Consider the following 18394-nt stretch of genomic DNA (forward strand, 5'->3'; position numbering starts at 1 on the left):
ACAACAATTTTTTTAAGCTCCCAAAATCTACTTTTAATTTAAGAAAGACCCTAAATAAATTATTAGATTATGATAATAGCGGTTAATTTTTTTTCCTATTTTTGAGACCCAAATAATTAAAAAGTAGTTTTTAATTTAACATGCGTTTCCAAAGGCGTAAAACAATTATTTGGCAATTTTTTCAAGCAAAAGTACATTCCCCCTATTTTTCTGATCGAATAGATAAACTTTTTTTTCCATTTGATATATAGGGGCTAATTTTTTTTTAATTGTCATGTGGAAAACGAACAAAAAAAGTTTTGATCAAAAAGAAGAAAAACAATCTAAAATAGAAGAAAAAAAGGGATAGAAATTGCAGAAACTTGGGATAGCTTCCTATTTGCTCAAATAATAAGAGGTTCTCTCTTAGTAACTCAATCAATTCTTAGAAAATATATTATTTTACCTTTATTGATAATAATTAAAATTAGCGCCCACATGTTATTATTTCAATTACCCGAGTGGTCCGAGGATTTAAAGGATTGGAAACGTGAAATGCATGTTAAATGCACTTATAAAGGTGTTCAACTATCCGAAACAGAATTTCCAAGAAACTGGTTAACGGATGGTATTCAGATAAAAATCCTATTTCCTTTTTATCTTAAACTTGGGCATAAATCTAAATTTAAAGCATCTCAGAAGGCTCGTCTAAAAAAACAATAGACAAAGTAGAAAAAAGGATTTTTTTTCTTAACAGTTTGGGGAATGGAACCGAACTACCGTTTGGTTCTGCCCAAAGAAAGCCTTTTTTTTTTGAGCCTATTTCTAAAGAATTAAAAAAAAGAATCAAAAAATTCAAAACTAAGTCTTTGGTTGTTATAAGGATTTTCAAAGAAAGAGCAACAATTTTCCTAAAAGTCGCAAAAGAATTGAAAAACTAGATTCTCAAAAATTTTATTTTTATAAAAGGAAAGATAAAAGACATTTCAAAACGAAATCTAATTACGTTATTTGGCCCGAGAGAAATATATGAATTAAATGAAACTAAAAAAGAATCAATTATAAGTAATCAGATGATTCATGAACTATCTGTTCAAAATAAATCCATGGGGTGGGCAAATTCTTCACTTAGCGAAAACAAAATAAAAAATTTGATTGATAGAATAAAGAGAATCCAAAATCAAATAGAAGAAATTTCCAAAGAAAAACAAAACTTAACTAATAGTTGTACCAAACTGCGTTATGATTTTAAAATAATTGAGTCATCAAATTTTTTTTGGCAGACATTCAAAAGAAAAAATACCTGATTAATTCGTAAATCCATTTAAAAAAAATTATGCATCAAACCACTATGTATAGCTATTTTTCTAGGTATCATTAATATTCCAAGAATTACTACACAACTTTTTTTTGAATCAACAAAACAATTCTTGATAAAAATATCCATTTCATTTTACCAAGTTCAATGTTAGCCAGATTTTAGTCAACATTTATATGTTTCAATGCAACAACAAGATGTTATTTGTAACAAGTAGTTTTGTTGGTTGGTTAATTGGTCACATTTTATTCTTGAAATGGATTGGATTGGTATTAGTCTGGATACAACAAAATAATTCTATTAGGTCTAATGTACTTATTAGATCTAATAAGTATACATTTCTTGTGTCAGAATTGAGAAATTCTATGGCTCGAATCTTTAGTATTCTCTTATTTATTACATGTGTCTACTATTTAGGAAGAATACCATCACTCATTTATTAAGAAACTAAAAGGAACCTTAGAAATGGGTGGACTAAACAGGACCAAGAGGTATCCACCGAAAAAGCTCCTTTTTCTTCTCTTTTTTCGGAAGAAGGGGAAGATCTGAAAAAAATTGATGAAATGGAAGAAATCCGAGTGAATGGAAAAGACAAAATTAATAAAGATGATGAATTCTACGTTCGAACATACTATAAAACAGTTTCTGAAAATTTAGATGGAAATAAAGAAAATTCGAATTTAGAAATTTTCAAAATAATAAAAAAGAGGATCATTTTTTATGCTTTGAAAAACCATTTGTAAATCTAGTTTTTGATTATAAAATATGGAATCGACCAAACCGATATATAAAAAACTGATAAAATTGAAAATACTGTAAGAAATGAAATGTCACAATATATTTTTTATACATGTCAAAGTGATGGAAAAGAACGAATATCTTTTACATATCCCCCAATCTTTCCACATTTTTTGAAATCAATAAAAAAGTTCCTCCTATATATAGGATAACAATCCTTCCCAACTCTAGTAATTGGACTTCGGATACATGGTGATTTCTTATTAGCAGCTCCACAAGGTCCATGAATTATATAATCTTTAATGATTTCATATAGTTCCGATTTTTCTTCGTTATCTGGAATCTCAGCACTAATAATCTTATTGATTTCGTCAGACGTTGGTAGCTTGCTTTTTTGATCCATGAATAGTAGTATATGAGCATGAGGAAGACCTGTTTTCTGAAACTCGACAGTATACATGGCTACAAATAAAAATAGAAATTCCTTTCATTTAAGATTGCTAATTAGATCGAGAGAACAAAATATAAGTATTACCTGCAACTGTTTTCCCTAGTAGTTGTTTTTCAGTCAAATCAAACATTAAGGAATCCAGCTTGATCTTTAAGATGCGAGAAATAATGTCAGGCCTATCATTCGCATTGAGACCTTTATTCTTAACGTACCTTGTTATCTCGGGCAAATTAGGATTGCATGTAAATGTTATGAATAGGTCAGGGAAGTCGTATTGTTTGCATATCGCCATTGCATCATAATAACTAGTATTGAGATAGGATTGCCTTGTTCCCCCATTTTTTTTTTTTTTTGAATGAATGTTAAATTTTATTCAGATAAAAAAAAGTCCTTTGTACAATGAATGCATCATGTGTTTAAAAGAGTTTAAAAGAATGTGTAGAAAAGAAATTCAAAATGTAGTAACCTAAGCACGTGATTGTAGCCAGACTTGAAAAGCATCCTTTAGTTTGTGAGGAGTGAGGCTTTGAATGGAAAGCAGCCTGTTGCGTACTAGGCGATCAAGGTTCCGGGTAAGCTAAGCCGCAGAAGTGGGGTGCCTTGTTCCCCCCTTTTGTTTTCCCCTGGTTCTTTAGGTTCCATAATAGAGCTGTAATTTTCAAACCTTAGGTTAGATGATCTAGTGTCAAATAAAACCTAATGTGCACTCAATCACGATCTAGTGGTGCCGTCGTAACACTTCAGGGTCGAATCCACATAGACCAAACGATACACTATGAAATTATTTAGATCGAGTATAGCTAAAGCAAGAGAAAGTTTGTGTTTCAAGTAATCGATTAAAAGCAGAAAATAAATAAAGGTTTTGAAATCAAGGAAAAGTATTGGGCGTATAGAATCAGTTGGGAGATACAATCACAAATTTAGTTGATAGATTGGAAAAGCATTAGACACCGTTCTTAAACTCAAAACTCAATTATAAAGCTAACCTACTTCCGCAGCGATAGCTAACTATGCAAAGAAATAACTAGACCCTAAACTTCCATTTGGATCTAGCTAAACAAGCAAGCATTAAAGCTCAAGTTTTGATTCGTTCACAAGGTGCCTCAACTTCAACTTCCGTTGGCTAAGGTCCACCTTGCTCACCTATGTTTCTTTCAAGTAACTCAACAACACTTTCGGTGGCACGATGAGTTTAACCTAAGATCTTAATCTAGGTGATCAGTCTAGCTTAAGCAATAAGAACAACTATAGATGAAGAACAATAAGATCAATCCCAAATCTAACAAACCTAAGTTTAGAGAATCATAAACCCCCTTTTGAAACCCAAAACCTAATAGTAAAACTACTCAGACATAGAAATAAAAGAACAGCAAAACAAGGATGAAGAAATCATAATTGAATTGCAAAGAGAAGTAAAAAGGGTTCAGAAATCTTCTCCCAAAGAGATACACACAACCCTCGGTTCACTTCTTTATTACCTATATCCTCTTCTTCTTTTTTTTTATTTATTGAGTATTGAAGGGAAGAGAGAGGGGAAGCATACTTTGTGAGGAGATTCATGTCTTGTATTGCTTATGGGAGGAGTCTTGTCCAATGTATACCAAGTCCCAAGGCAAGAAGTTAAATCCGGTTAAGTCCTTTCAAAGCTAGAGACAACGCAGGATCAACTTCTAGTTCTCGTTAGTGAGGGTCTTTTGGGGCGTGTTGATTCTGCTCATGTTCTTTCCAAGCTTCATTCTCAAATCAAAAGTACTAAAGCAATCATAAGAGTGTTAGTTCAAGGCAAAGACTCCTAGAAATGATAATAGTTTCCTACCAATTTTTTTTTTAGGATAAAAAGACTCAAAGAAAAGAAAAATCCAAAGAAAACAACCAAAGAAAACGACATCAGCGACTTGGAGACATCCCTCCCCTGGGCTTACTTCACACCGTCTCGGTGTGAAAGCAAAGCCAAGAGAAGAATGAATCCCCAGAGAAAATAAGAAAAACGAAAAAGAATAAGAAAGGAACAGAAACAAAAACCGGTGTTCTCGCATCTGGTGTTGGAGTGGTGTTGGCAAGGGTGGGTATCGATATATAACTTTATACATATTGTTGTTTACTTGTTACACTTCTTTGAGAGTTTGTGAAGAATGTGATTATCGATATATAAAGCATGCAAGGTTTTTGATGAAATGCCTGTATGAGACTTGGTTTGTCGAAGTATAGTTGTTTTTGGGTGTAGTTGATAGAATTAGACATGGTTTGTAGAATATGTGAAAAGAATTTGAAGCATGGTGTTGTCAAATCTTGTTTTTGTTTTGTCTTCTATCTTTGATTTGGGATCTTTTGGGAGTATTGATTGACAAGGGAATTAGGATCTCTTGTTGTGAATGAACTCAAAATGGGGTTTGGTTATTGATGGGGTAACTCTATGCACGGAAAAGGGTGAAAAGCAAGATCATTGGTGTTTTGCATGCGTTGCATCTTTGAATACGAGATACGTTGTTGTTTTATTGGGGTCAAACTATGAAATGTAAGTGGTACAATTCTCATATTTTAAAAAGAGAGGTGATTCCTATTTTTCATGGTTATGGGCATAAAAAATCGTACCCGAATCCATATATAAAAAATTATCTAATATGTTTTATTTCTAACCCATTTATCCAAACCCAATTAGATTAATATCCAAATCCGAACGGGTTACCCGAATGCCAAGCCCTACCGCTCCACGAGTCGACAAGGACCTGAAACTAATAGGTCAAATGGTTGATTGGGTCAAAGGTTTGAATTCTTTGGAGCGAACTTGATACCATTGGTGCAGAATCTGTATTATAAATCAAGGTTTAAGTTGATCTGAATAAAGTTATGTTGAATCTTCGAAAATGGTGTGGCTATCTACAAATGAGGTCAAATGGCTCCATATAAACTAATCCAAATATTTCTGCCACAATCTTGCTAACGAATATCACAACGATTACGCAGACCCGCCACAAATTTTCAAGAAATAAATGTCTTTAATTTTAAAAATTAATTTTGTAGAAGAAAATCTAATAATTCCTTTTTTAAAGGTCCCAAAGATCTAATCTTTTGTATTTTTTTTTGTCAATAGGATTCCATTGATAACAAGGCGGGATTATAAGGTGAGATACAAGAGTTGGCAAGGATATTAATCCTTCCAAAGGCATAAGCCGACGAGCACAAAACACTCCTGGAGACTAAAGGGAAAAAACCCAAACAACTTAAAACATAACATAACATCCCTTCAATTGCAACCCGGATCAGAAATTAGAGACCCAAAAATAGACAATTAAACTTTAAATCTTTGAAAATTAAAATTTAAAACAGATTGGAGACAAGAAAAACCACATAAACGAATGTTAATACAAAAATCTCCTAATCGCAATACTTGACCCGTATAAAGTATCGTGCGACCTCTTTTTGTTGCTCCGGCGTGGAACTACGGAGGCGGTGAAACATCTTCTAACCTTAAAGACTCTTCAGGAGGAAAGGAAGGAGATCTAGATCTACGGTGGTGAGATTTCTTCATCTGAGACAGTGAAGACGAAACCTGTTGAAGACTGCCTCTGCCATGGAGGACGACCAGATCTGAAGATATGCGTGACTATAACACAAGAACCAAGCCACTAACCTAAGGATGGAAAGATTTAAGCTTTAAAAATCTAGATCTGGAAAACTGGATCTGATGCCATTGGAAGAAAAAAGAGAGAGATGTACCGAGAAAAGGAGAAACAAAGCTAAACACAGAGAGAAAAAACCCGACTCCGGTGATGAGAGAGCCACCAAAGCTGTTTAACCTAGACTAGCGGCGGATTTGTGTTTTAATCTTCTTTTGTCTTTAGAGGCACAAAAAACAACAATTTTTTTAAGCTCCCAAAATCTACTTTTAATTTAAAAAAGACCCTAAATAAATTATTAGATTATGATAATAGCGGTTAATTTTTTTTCCTATTTTTGAGACCCAAATAATTAAAAAGTAGTTTTTAATTTAACATGCGTTTCCAAAGGCGTAAAACAATTATTTGGAAATTTTTTCAAGCAAAAGTACATTCCCCCTATTTTTCTGATCGAATAGATAAACTTTTTTTTCCATTTGATATATGGGGGCTAATTTTTTTTTTAATTGTCATGTGGAAAACGAACAAAAAAAGTTTTGATCAAAAAGAAGAAAAACAATCTAAAATAGAAGAAAAAAAGGGATAGAAATTGCAGAAACTTGGGATAGCTTCCTATTTGCTCAAATAATAAGAGGTTCTCTCTTAGTAACTCAATCAATTCTTAGAAAATATATTATTTTACCTTTATTGATAATAATTAAAATTAGCGCCCACATGTTATTATTTCAATTACCCGAGTGGTCCGAGGATTTAAAGGATTGGACACGTGAAATGCATGTTAAATGCACTTATAAAGGTGTTCAACTATCCAAAACAGAATTTCCAAGAAACTGGTTAACGGATGGTATTCAGATAAAAATCCTATTTCCTTTTTATCTTAAACTTTGGCATAAATCTAAATTTAAAGCATCTCAGAAGGCTCGTCTAAAAAAACAATAGACAAAGTAGAAAAAAGGATTTTTTTTCTTAACAGTTTGGGGAATGGAACCCGAACTACCGTTTGGTTCTGCCCAAAGAAAGCCTTTTTTTTTTGAGCCTATTTCTAAAGAATTAAAAAAAATAATCAAAAAATTCAAAACTAAGTCTTTGGTTGTTATAAGGATTTTCAAAGAAAGAGCAACAATTTTCCTAAAAGTCGTAAAAGAATTTAAAAACTAGATTCTCAAAAATTTTATTTTTATAAAAGGAAAGATAAAAGACATTTCAAAACGAAATCTAATTACGTTATTTGGCCCGAGAGAAATATATGAATTAAATGAAACTAAAAAAGAATCAATTATAAGTAATCAGATGATTCATGAACTATCTGTTCAAAATAAATCCATGGGGTGGGCAAATTCTTCACTTAGCGAAAACAAAATAAAAAATTTGATTGATAGAATAAAGAGAATCCAAAATCAAATAGAAGAAATTTCCAAAGAAAAACAAAACTTAACTAATAGTTGTACCAAACTGCGTTATGATTTTAAAATAATTGAGTCATCAAATTTTTTTTGGCAGACATTCAAAAGAAAAAATACCTGATTAATTCGTAAATCCATTTAAAAAAAATTATGCATCGAACCACTATGTATAGCTATTTTTCTAGGTATCATTAATATTCCAAGAATTACTACACAACTTTTTTTTGAATCAACAAAACAATTCTTGATAAAAATATCCATTTCATTTTACCAAGTTCAATGTTAGCCAGATTTTAGTCAACATTTATATGTTTCAATGCAACAACAAGATGTTATTTGTAACAAGTAGTTTTGTTGGTTGGTTAATTGGTCACATATTATTCTTGAAATGGATTGGATTGGTATTAGTCTGGATACAACAAAATAATTCTATTAGGTCTAATGTACTTATTAGATCTAATAAGTATACATTTCTTGTGTCAGAATTGAGAAATTCTATGGCTCGAATCTTTAGTATTCTCTTATTTATTACATGTGTCTACTATTTAGGAAGAATACCATCACTCATTTATTAAGAAACTAAAAGGAACCTTAGAAATGGGTGGACTAAACAGGACCAAGAGGTATCCACCGAAAAAGCTCCTTTTTCTTCTCTTTTTTCGGAAGAAGGGGAAGATCTGAAAAAAATTGATGAAATGGAAGAAATCCGAGTGAATGGAAAAGACAAAATTAATAAAGATGATGAATTCTACGTTCGAACATACTATAAAACAGTTTCTGAAAATTTAGATGGAAATAAAGAAAATTCGAATTTAGAAATTTTCAAAATAATAAAAAAGAGGATCATTTTTTATGCTTTGAAAAACCATTTGTAAATCTAGTTTTTGATTATAAAATATGGAATCGACCAAACCGATATATAAAAAACTGATAAAATTGAAAATACTGTAAGAAATGAAATGTCACAATATATTTTTTATACATGTCAAAGTGATGGAAAAGAACGAATATCTTTTACATATCCCCCAATCTTTCCACATTTTTTGAAATCAATAAAAAAGTTCCTCCTATATATAGGATAACAATCCTTCCCAACTCTAGTAATTGGACTTCGGATACATGGTGATTTCTTATTAGCAGCTCCACAAGGTCCATGAATTATATAATCTTTAATGATTTCATATAGTTCCGATTTTTCTTCGTTATCTGGAATCTCAGCACTAATAATCTTATTGATTTCGTCAGACGTTGGTAGCTTGCTTTTTTGATCCATGAATAGTAGTATATGAGCATGAGGAAGACCTGTTTTCTGAAACTCGACAGTATACATGGCTACAAAAAAAAATAGAAATTCCTTTCATTTAAGATTGCTAATTAGATCGAGAGAACAAAATATAAGTATTACCTGCAACTGTTTTCCCTAGTAGTTGTTTTTCAGTCAAATCAAACATTAAGGAATCCAGCTTGATCTTTAAGATGCGAGAAATAATGTCAGGCCTATCATTCGCATTGAGACCTTTATTCTTAACGTACCTTGTTATCTCGGGCAAATTAGGATTGCATGTAAATGTTATGAATAGGTCAGGGAAGTCGTATTGTTTGCATATCGCCATTGCATCATAATAACTAGTATTGAGATAGGATTGCCTTGTTCCCCCATTTTTTTTTTTTTTGAATGAATGTTAAATTTTATTCAGATAAAAAAAAGTCCTTTGTACAATGAATGCATCATGTGTTTAAAAGAGTTTAAAAGAATGTGTAGAAAAGAAATTCAAAATGTAGTAACCTAAGCACGTGATTGTAGCCAGACTTGAAAAGCATCCTTTAGTTTGTGAGGAGTGAGGCTTTGAATGGAAAGCAGCCTGTTGCGTACTAGGCGATCAAGGTTCCGGGTAAGCTAAGCCGCAGAAGTGGGGTGCCTTGTTCCCCCCTTTTGTTTTCCCCTGGTTCTTTAGGTTCCATAATAGAGCTGTAATTTTCAAACCTTAGGTTAGATGATCTAGTGTCAAATAAAACCTAATGTGCACTCAATCACGATCTAGTGGTGCCGTCGTAACACTTCAGGGTCGAATCCACATAGACCAAACGATACACTATGAAATTATTTAGATCGAGTATAGCTAAAGCAAGAGAAAGTTTGTGTTTCAAGTAATCGATTAAAAGCAGAAAATAAATAAAGGTTTTGAAATCAAGGAAAAGTATTGGGCGTATAGAATCAGTTGGGAGATACAATCACAAATTTAGTTGATAGATTGGAAAAGCATTAGACACCGTTCTTAAACTCAAAACTCAATTATAAAGCTAACCTACTTCCGCAGCGATAGCTAACTATGCAAAGAAATAACTAGACCCTAAACTTCCATTTGGATCTAGCTAAACAAGCAAGCATTAAAGCTCAAGTTTTGATTCGTTCACAAGGTGCCTCAACTTCAACTTCCGTTGGCTAAGGTCCACCTTGCTCACCTATGTTTCTTTCAAGTAACTCAACAACACTTTCGGTGGCACGATGAGTTTAACCTAAGATCTTAATCTAGGTGATCAGTCTAGCTTAAGCAATAAGAACAACTATAGATGAAGAACAATAAGATCAATCCCAAATCTAACAAACCTAAGTTTAGAGAATCATAAACCCCCTTTTGAAACCCAAAACCTAATAGTAAAACTACTCAGACATAGAAATAAAAGAACAGCAAAACAAGGATGAAGAAATCATAATTGAATTGCAAAGAGAAGTAAAAAGGGTTCAGAAATCTTCTCCCAAAGAGATACACACAACCCTCGGTTCACTTCTTTATTACCTATATCCTCTTCTTTTTTTTTTTTTTATTGAGTATTGAAGGGAAGAGAGAGGGGAAGCATACTTTGTGAGGAGATTCATGTCTTGTATTGCTTATGGGAGGAGTCTTGTCCAATGTATACCAAGTCCCAAGGCAAGAAGTTAAATCCGGTTAAGTCCTTTCAAAGCTAGAGACAACGCAGGATCAACTTCTAGTTCTCGTTAGTGAGGGTCTTTTGGGGCGTGTTGATTCTGCTCATGTTCTTTCCAAGCTTCATTCTCAAATCAAAAGTACTAAAGCAATCATAAGAGTGTTAGTTCAAGGCAAAGACTCCTAGAAATGATAATAGTTTCCCAACAATTTTTTTTTAGGATAAAAAGACTCAAAGAAAAGAAAAATCCAAAGAAAACAACCAAAGAAAACGACATCAGCGACTTGGAGACATCCCTCCCATGGGCTTACTTCACACCGTCTCGGTGTGAAAGCAAAGCCAAGAGAAGAATGAATCCCCAGAGAAAATAAGAAAAACGAAAAAGAATAAGAAAGGAACAGAAACAAAAACCGGTGTTCTCGCATCTGGTGTTGGAGTGGTGTTGGCAAGGGTGGGTATCGATCGGTCTTGGAATGGGATCGACTGATCTGAAACATCATTGAACTTGGAGATACCTGCAGCAAACCAACAGGATCGACCGATCTGTAAAGAGGATCGGTCGATCCGAACCTCCTAGAACAATTTTTTTTTTTTTTTGCACTTCTGCGTTTTGAACCTGTTCCTGAAACTACTTAACACCAGACGTGATTTCACAATAATAAATCCTAAAAACAAAACCAAAATCCTAAGACAAAAAAAATAAAAATAAAGGGTAAGCCAGCACAAACCCCATGGGCTGCCTCCCATAAGCGCTTGTTTAAGGTCTATAGCTTGACCGCTCAACACAAAATGTTAATCATAAGTATTAAAAGGCTAAGCCAATGGACCTTTAGTCCTTCTCTTGTTAATACAATAAACAATATGTGTCAAGTAACACACAATTATCCATGGCAAAACGATAAAATCCATATCAAGGAAGTTTACTACAAATGCAACATATACTTTGAAATATTCCTTGATGGTTGGATGCTCATGAGGATCAAATGCATTTAATGGGAAAATAAAGTCAATTTCAGGTACAAACGAAGTTTTCACAAAATAATCAACTTCATCACCATTAATTTCATAAAATACAATATCCTCATTCATATAATCAACCCCAGGGTCTTTTGTTTCATGCAGAATTGTATCAATATCAAGAACACACCCTAGGTAAGATTCTTCAAGAAGAGAGCTAGATACATCAGGCATTGAAAACTCAAACTCGAGATCATGAACATTCAAAGCACAATGATATTCAATATCAAAACATATTTCATGATAATCCCTAGCAAGTTTTTCTGCTCTTAAAATGTCTAGACGTTGAGATTCACATATCAAATCATAGCATTCATCGATGAGCAATGGAGTATCCAAACTAGAAGTCACCTCTTCAATGCATGGCATGTGAATATCCTCAAAATCATGAATTTCAAGGGTGGAAAAGCATGTACCTTCCATTTGGCTTGGTGGAACCCAATATATTACCTTTTTGCAAGCATGAGCTTCCCTAATCTCTGTGAAAGTGGGCTCCCTCCCTTCAAGTACTGCTCGATGTGAGATGAGATTCAACCGGATCATTGCTGCTAAGTTCCTCCTTGTCGTTGTTGATTGCTCCATGGAAAGCTCATCCAACCTAACTTTTTGATCTGGTGTAAGAACACTCTCATCAAACGATGGCTCCACATAAGGCTCATCTAGAATGTCTTCATCAAATGTGGTCTCCTCCTCCTATGGCCAGTCATCGTAATCCATGGCCCCAAAAACATTTTTCATTTTTTTTATATATTTTTTTTATCTACAAAAAAGAGAAAATAATAATAATTAGTAAAAACAAAAAGAAATCATAGACTATACTCAATTCTAAAATCTCAAAGGCAATCGTTTTGGTCCCCGGCAACGGCGCCAAATTGATCTAGTGTCAAATAAAACCTAATGTGCACTCAATCACGATCTAGTGGTGTCGTCGTAACACTTCAGGGTCGAATCCACAGAGACCAAACAATACACTATGAAATTATTTAGATCGAGTATAGCTAAAGCAAGAGAAAGTTTGTGTTTCAAGTATTCGATTAAAAGCAGAAAATAAATAAAGGTTTTGAAATCAAGGAAAGGTATTGGGCGTAGGGAATCAGTTGGGAGATACAATCACAAATTTAGTTGATAGATTGGGAAAACATTAGACACCGTTCTTAAACTCAAAACTCAATTATAAAGCTAACCTACTTCCGCAGCGATAGCTAACTATGCAAAGAAATAACTAGACCCTAAACTTCCATTTGGATCTAGCTAAACAAGCAAGCATTAAAGCTCAAGTTTTGATTCGTTCACAAGGTGCCTCAACTTCAACTTCCGTTGGCTAAGGTCCACCTTGCTCACCTATGTTTCTTTCAAATAACTCAACAACACTTTCGGTGCCACGATGAGTTTAACCTAAGATCATAATCTAGGTGATCAGTCTAGCTTAAGCAATAAGAACAACTATAAATGAAGAACAATAAGATCAATCCCAAATCTAACAAACCTAAGTTTAGAGAATCATAAACCCCCTTTTGAAACCCGAAACCCAATAGTAAAACTACTTAGACATAGAAATAAAAGAACAGCAAAACAAGGATGAAGAAATCATAATTGAATTGCAAAGAGAAGTAAAAAGTGTTCAGAAATCTTCTCCCAAAGAGATACAAAGGATTAGAGATCTTCTCCCAAGCTTACAAGTCTCAAAATGGGAGTAAAATAGGTTGTCTTTCTAGAGGTCGTTCCTCTTGCTTAAATACTAAAATAAAGCCCTAAAAGTTGGTTTAAAATGAAAAAGGAAAAGTTGCTTCGGGTACGGGATCGGTCGATCCAAAATGTGGATCAGCCGATCCAGGATGCTTTTTCTGTGTTTGCTCCATCTGCTTGCTAGTCCAACCTGTCTTCACCAAAATGGCTCCAGATGCTTGTTTTCATCCCAAAACACTCAGTTTCCTTCAAAAGCAACCTAGAACCTGTACAAACTCATAAAAGACTAAAAAGACTCTAAAAGAACACTTTGACTCAATAAAAGACTCAAAACAAACCTAAAAACTATGGTTAAAATCTATAAAATACAAACATATCATTAGACTGATTCAGCTGTATATATTTCAAACGGTTAGACTCTATTGCCGCGAAGGCATCTACAACATACAGCTGAAACAACCTCCTAGATAGTAAAAGCGAATTTGACTCCACTTCTCTCTCTTGAATGTAAAATGCAACCCATTGTCTCATACCAATGCACTTGACCTTCTTTGTTTTTTTTTGCCTCTGTATTCTTTCTCTATACCGGTCTAAAACCATGTTCCCCAAAAACATGAATCAATGGATACAGTAATGCCAAGTACGAAGGATGAATTTTACTAATTATTTGAAGCTTTCGAGTGCTTTTTTCGTGAACAATGATATCACGTTCTGGAATTTCCTGCATAAAGTCACCATGAATTAGTGCAGCTATCTCTGGAACTGTAGGATTAGTGTAATTTCTACCATCAAGACCAACACGATTACTAACTCTCCTCATATGGAAGGTTTCGTTTGCATTAGACGCAAACCTATATCTAACTGCCCTGAAGTGAAATACATAAGGATTGACTTCATCCAACATCTTAATGAGAGGTTCTATGATTTCCCTTTTCAAATTTTGTTTCCCGGCCTTTGCATTACTGTGTTTACATTTACTGCAATGAAAATAAACCAAATAAATAAATACAATTTTCTATTTTCATTTTAATAGTTTTTAAACCAAATATGTTATTATATTGTGAGACTATTATTGATACGTACCTCAAAACTGATTCTCTGTTCCAAACTTCATATTCGGTATCCATAATGTATAGTTGTGAGAACTTTGCATAATCTTTCTCTTTTGGTTTCATGCTACCAATAAGATGATTGTTTGGGGCTAGGATCATTGTTAATTACTCCACTAGTTTCGTCCAGGCAGACAAAGTTGCGGTAGCGATTAAAGCCAACCATCCCAAGAAAGATGATTCAGAAGACGTTGCCGTAAAATTCCACGTGTGATTGTGGTATAAGCCGATATCTCGGAGCCGATCCAGGTGAAGACACTTTTTGATGAGGCAGTGCGTAATCATTCCTTGCTTGGTTAACTCAGCGGCTATAGCCGATCCTAATCATTCCTCTCTCTCAAACACATCAGTTGAACTTTTTGATCGCATTATCAGGTCAATTTAAGTTTAATTATTGCTAAATTAAACACAACTTTTCAGTGATTCCTCATTATTAGATTCTTTGCTTGATAACAGTGTCAACACAAGAGGTGCGTTTCTTTGCGCTAGAGAAGCTGCGAACAGGCTAAACGTGGAGGCGGTGGCCGGATCATCCTCCTCTCAACTACACTGGTCCAATCCTTAAATCCACGTTATGGCTCATACACGGCTTCAAAGGCAGCAGTAGAAGCCATGCCGGAGACTCTTGCCAAAGAGATCAAAGGAAAAAATATCACTGTTAAATGTGTTTCTCCGGGACCTGTCGCCACTGACATGTTCTTTACAGGATTGAGCGATGAGATTGTAGAGAAAGTAAAGTCACTCAACTTCTTTGGTAGGCTCGGTGAGACCAAAGACATCGCACCTGTTGTTGGGTTCTTAGCTAGTGACGCTGCCGAATGGATCAACGATCAAGTCATCATTGCTAATGGTGGATCTCTCTAGAGGTTAGTCTTCTTTTAAAACCAAAGCTTTTAAATTTCAAACGGTGTAAATTTGATACAAAGGAAACAAACATATCAAATAATCTATGAACTAAATGATTGATTAACCCAAAGAATCAGTCATATACAACGAAACAATTATAATCTCATTGTGCTATGAGAAGAAACACCAAAAATAACCTAACCATCGAACCATAGCTATAATCATAATGACCAAACGATGGCTCTCCGATCTGGATTGGGAAATTACATTGTCCTTGAGATATACTCCTAGTCGTGATCGTCACAAGCCCTTTGATATGTCTATATTTTGTCTCTCCTTAGCATATATTTATCATGCATTTAACTAGGATAACTGATTGTTTTGCATCATTTTCTAGTCTTTTCTATACACTTTGCATGTCTAGGTAGTTCTTGCATCATTCTTGCATACATTGTGCATTTCGGAGTATTTCAGGTATCTAGGAGACGTCGAAGACGCATCGTTCGAGCCATCCTTCAAGACGCCGTTCGAGTCGTTGTTCGAGCCGTCGTTCGAGCCATCCTTCAAGACGCCGTTCGAGTCGTTGTTCGAGCCGCTCTTCAACCTGTCGTTCGAGCCAGCCTCTCTACGACCACTCGACCCCGTTCGAGCCACGTTGTTTGAGCCACCCGCTCGAGCCAACACCACATCCGTTCGAGTCGACTTCACTTGAGCCACCTAGGTCAAGTCACGATGACATTGCATTCCACTCGACGCGCACGGACTCGATCGCACATGTCGGGAAGAAAGATGCTTGGTCTCACACACTTCAGAGGATTCCCAAACCAACTCCTTACCTTGTCGTTTTAAGTTTTAGGGCTTTCCATGTTGGACTACTATATATACATTTTGTCAAGTGTTTGCCGAGACATCTTAAATTTTATCTCCTTTTTTTTCTAAGGGTTACCTAGCCACCAAAAACGTACTCCGAGCTTGTAATCCAGATAGCTTTGATTTTATTGAGTTTTTGCATTGGATTTCTTCTACAAAGTTGTTCTTCTCATTTCTATCTATCTTACTATGCTTTGTTCAATGTTTTCTGGAATTGTATCTTTGGTGATGATTTCAGGATCTGAGTAGTGTTAGAGTTCTTGGGGATGGGATAGACTAGGTGGCGGATCTTAGGATGTAGGGTGTTTAAGCTTTGATTTGTATGATTCCCTTCTGGAGTAGTGTAGAATTACTAGTTTCTCTCTGATCAATTTGAACTAGGTTCGAGACATTTCCACACCCAAAAGGTGTTTGATGAAATGTCTGACCAACTAGTGCCAGAGAGTTACGTTCCTAGCCTAAGAGATTAGTTGTCTAGGATGTTTGTTGGCGTGAATGAACTTGTTTGTCATGCTTGCTCGACCATGTTTCTCTAGCGAGAGCTAGGTATGAAAGTGGTTGAGTCTGAGTAGCTTTTGCCAAGAGATTGGATTAGCTAAGTTGTGATGTTCATTGTTTAGGGATAGTTTGCTTGTGGTATGTTAAACACTCTGTCGACCAGGATACTCCACCAACATCAATTACTCCCATCCGTAGGACTTTTATCTTTTTGATTGATATTCCATTCCTGAGACTGTTTTGTTTGTTCATGCTTAGAATCATTTTCGGTTTCACCTATTCTTGTTCGCTTTTTGTCATACATTTTTGTTTCTTGTTCTGCGACTCATTTCTGTTTTGCATTCTGATCACTCTAGGATTGTTAGACATAAAAACACTCTTTTTGAATTGGCTTAACTTGTGATATTTTAATTGCATCTCAATTATAAGTAAAGTTTCCCTACTGGATTGATACCTTAAGTATTGGAATTGCATAAGGTTAATTGAACCTGCTAGGATAGACACACAAAAACCTAGTATCAATTTGGCACCGTTGCCATTTGGGATTCTCTTTGCTACATTTAAGATTTCAAGCTTTGCAAGATTAAGTTCTGTTACACTTTTCATTCTGAGTACTGACTTGTTTTGGTTTTCTGCTTGTTTGTTTTGCATCTCAAGAACCTGTTGATTGCAACCTTGCATGCACAACAGGTCAGGAGGACATCAAAATCTCCTTCCTTCTCTCGACGACATCAATCGGCTACAAAGACCACGACAGCTCCTCTTCTCGCTGATCATCACACACCCATCACTATGGACGCTCCTAATGGACCAAATCCGAGATCGCGAAACATTGGTCCTGGGGATGCACCAAACACTCATACTCAGCGTGCTGGAATCGTCCCTCCTTCCGTGCAGAACAACAACTTTGAGATCAAATTTGGTCTGATCTCCATGATCCAAGGAAACAAGTTTCACGGTTTGCCTATGGAGGATCCACTCGACTACTTGGATGAATTCGACTGTCTGTGCAGTCTCACCAAGATCAATGGAGTGAGTGAGGACGGTTACAAGCTGCGCCTATTCCCATTCTCCCCGGGAGACAAAGCTCATCAATGGGAGAAAACATTCCCAAAAGATCCATCACCACTTGGGATGACTGCAAGAAATCATTTTTGGCAAAGTTCTTCTCCAATGCCAGAACTGCACGTCTTAGGAATGACATCTCTAGTTATACTCAGAAGAGCTCAGAATCATTCTGTGAAGCCTGGGAGCGTTTCAAGGGTTACCAGAGCCAGTGTCCTCACCATGGGTTCAACAACGAGACACTGCTGAGCACTCTATACCGTGGTGTATTTCCAAAAATCCGCATGCTGCTTGACACTGCCTCTAAACGGTAATTTTCTGAAAAAAGAAGTTGATGAAGGATGACAACTAGTTGAGAATCTCGCCCAGTCTAACGGCAACTACAATGAAGATTATGACCGCACAGTTAGAGGTGCGCCAGTTCTGAGGAGAAGTACAAGAAAGACCTCAAGAACGTCAATGAGAAGCTAGACCGTATCTTGCTAAGTCAGCAGAGGAGCGTCCACTTCATATCTGAGGATGACCCTTTCCAAGTTCCAGATGGGGGGGGGGGGGTGAGCAGTCTGAAGAGATCAGCTATGTCCAGAATCAAGGTGGATACAACAAAGGTTAAAACCAATACAAGGCAAACCCAAATTTGTCTTACAGAAGTAACAACGTCGCTAATCCGCAAGATCAGGTGTACCCTCCACAACAACAACAACAAGGTCAACAAAAACCTTTCGTGCCTTACAATCAGAGATTCGCGCCTAAGCAACAATTCCAGCATGGTTATCAGGCTCCCTCAGGACCCCCACCAGGATTTCCATCTCCACAGATTCCGCCTACATAAGCTCCTGACCAAGAAATGAAGCAAATGATGCAACAAA

General features: G+C 35.5%; 2 protein-coding genes, 1 long non-coding RNA gene, 1 other non-coding gene and 1 pseudogene across 4 annotated transcripts; 1 reads left to right on the forward strand and 4 right to left on the reverse strand.

The window, feature by feature from the left end:
• Nucleotides 1–2150: 2150 nt before the first annotated feature.
• On the reverse strand, nucleotides 2151–2778 carry LOC147922866 (uncharacterized). The gene is made up of 2 exons (XM_087497816.1): nucleotides 2571–2778; nucleotides 2151–2497 (listed from the first exon to the last, which is right to left on the reverse strand). Exons 1-2 carry the CDS (start codon nucleotides 2776–2778, stop codon nucleotides 2151–2153), a joined length of 555 nt encoding a protein of 184 aa, XP_087353942.1.
• A 2744-nt stretch (nucleotides 2779–5522) lies between these two features.
• On the reverse strand, nucleotides 5523–6349 carry LOC147922867 (uncharacterized). The gene is made up of 2 exons (XR_015589420.1): nucleotides 6204–6349; nucleotides 5523–6117 (listed from the first exon to the last, which is right to left on the reverse strand). It is a non-coding gene; the product is annotated as an uncharacterized LOC147922867 (long non-coding RNA).
• Nucleotides 6350–8491: 2142 nt separating this feature from the next.
• LOC147922868 (uncharacterized) lies at nucleotides 8492–9119 on the reverse strand. The gene is made up of 2 exons (XM_087497817.1): nucleotides 8912–9119; nucleotides 8492–8838 (listed from the first exon to the last, which is right to left on the reverse strand). Exons 1-2 carry the CDS (start codon nucleotides 9117–9119, stop codon nucleotides 8492–8494), a joined length of 555 nt encoding a protein of 184 aa, XP_087353943.1.
• A 5212-nt stretch (nucleotides 9120–14331) lies between these two features.
• On the forward strand, nucleotides 14332–15110 carry LOC104763300 (NADPH-dependent aldehyde reductase 2, chloroplastic pseudogene; annotated as a pseudogene).
• A 2537-nt stretch (nucleotides 15111–17647) lies between these two features.
• On the reverse strand, nucleotides 17648–17754 carry LOC147922869 (small nucleolar RNA R71). The gene has a single exon (XR_015589884.1). It is a non-coding gene; the product is annotated as a small nucleolar RNA R71 (small nucleolar RNA).
• Nucleotides 17755–18394: the final 640 nt, after the last annotated feature.

This window comes from Camelina sativa, chromosome 18 (genome assembly GCF_030686135.1).
Source record: "Camelina sativa cultivar CO46 ecotype springtype chromosome 18, ASM3068613v1".
Lineage (NCBI taxonomy): Eukaryota > Viridiplantae > Streptophyta > Magnoliopsida > Brassicales > Brassicaceae > Camelina > Camelina sativa.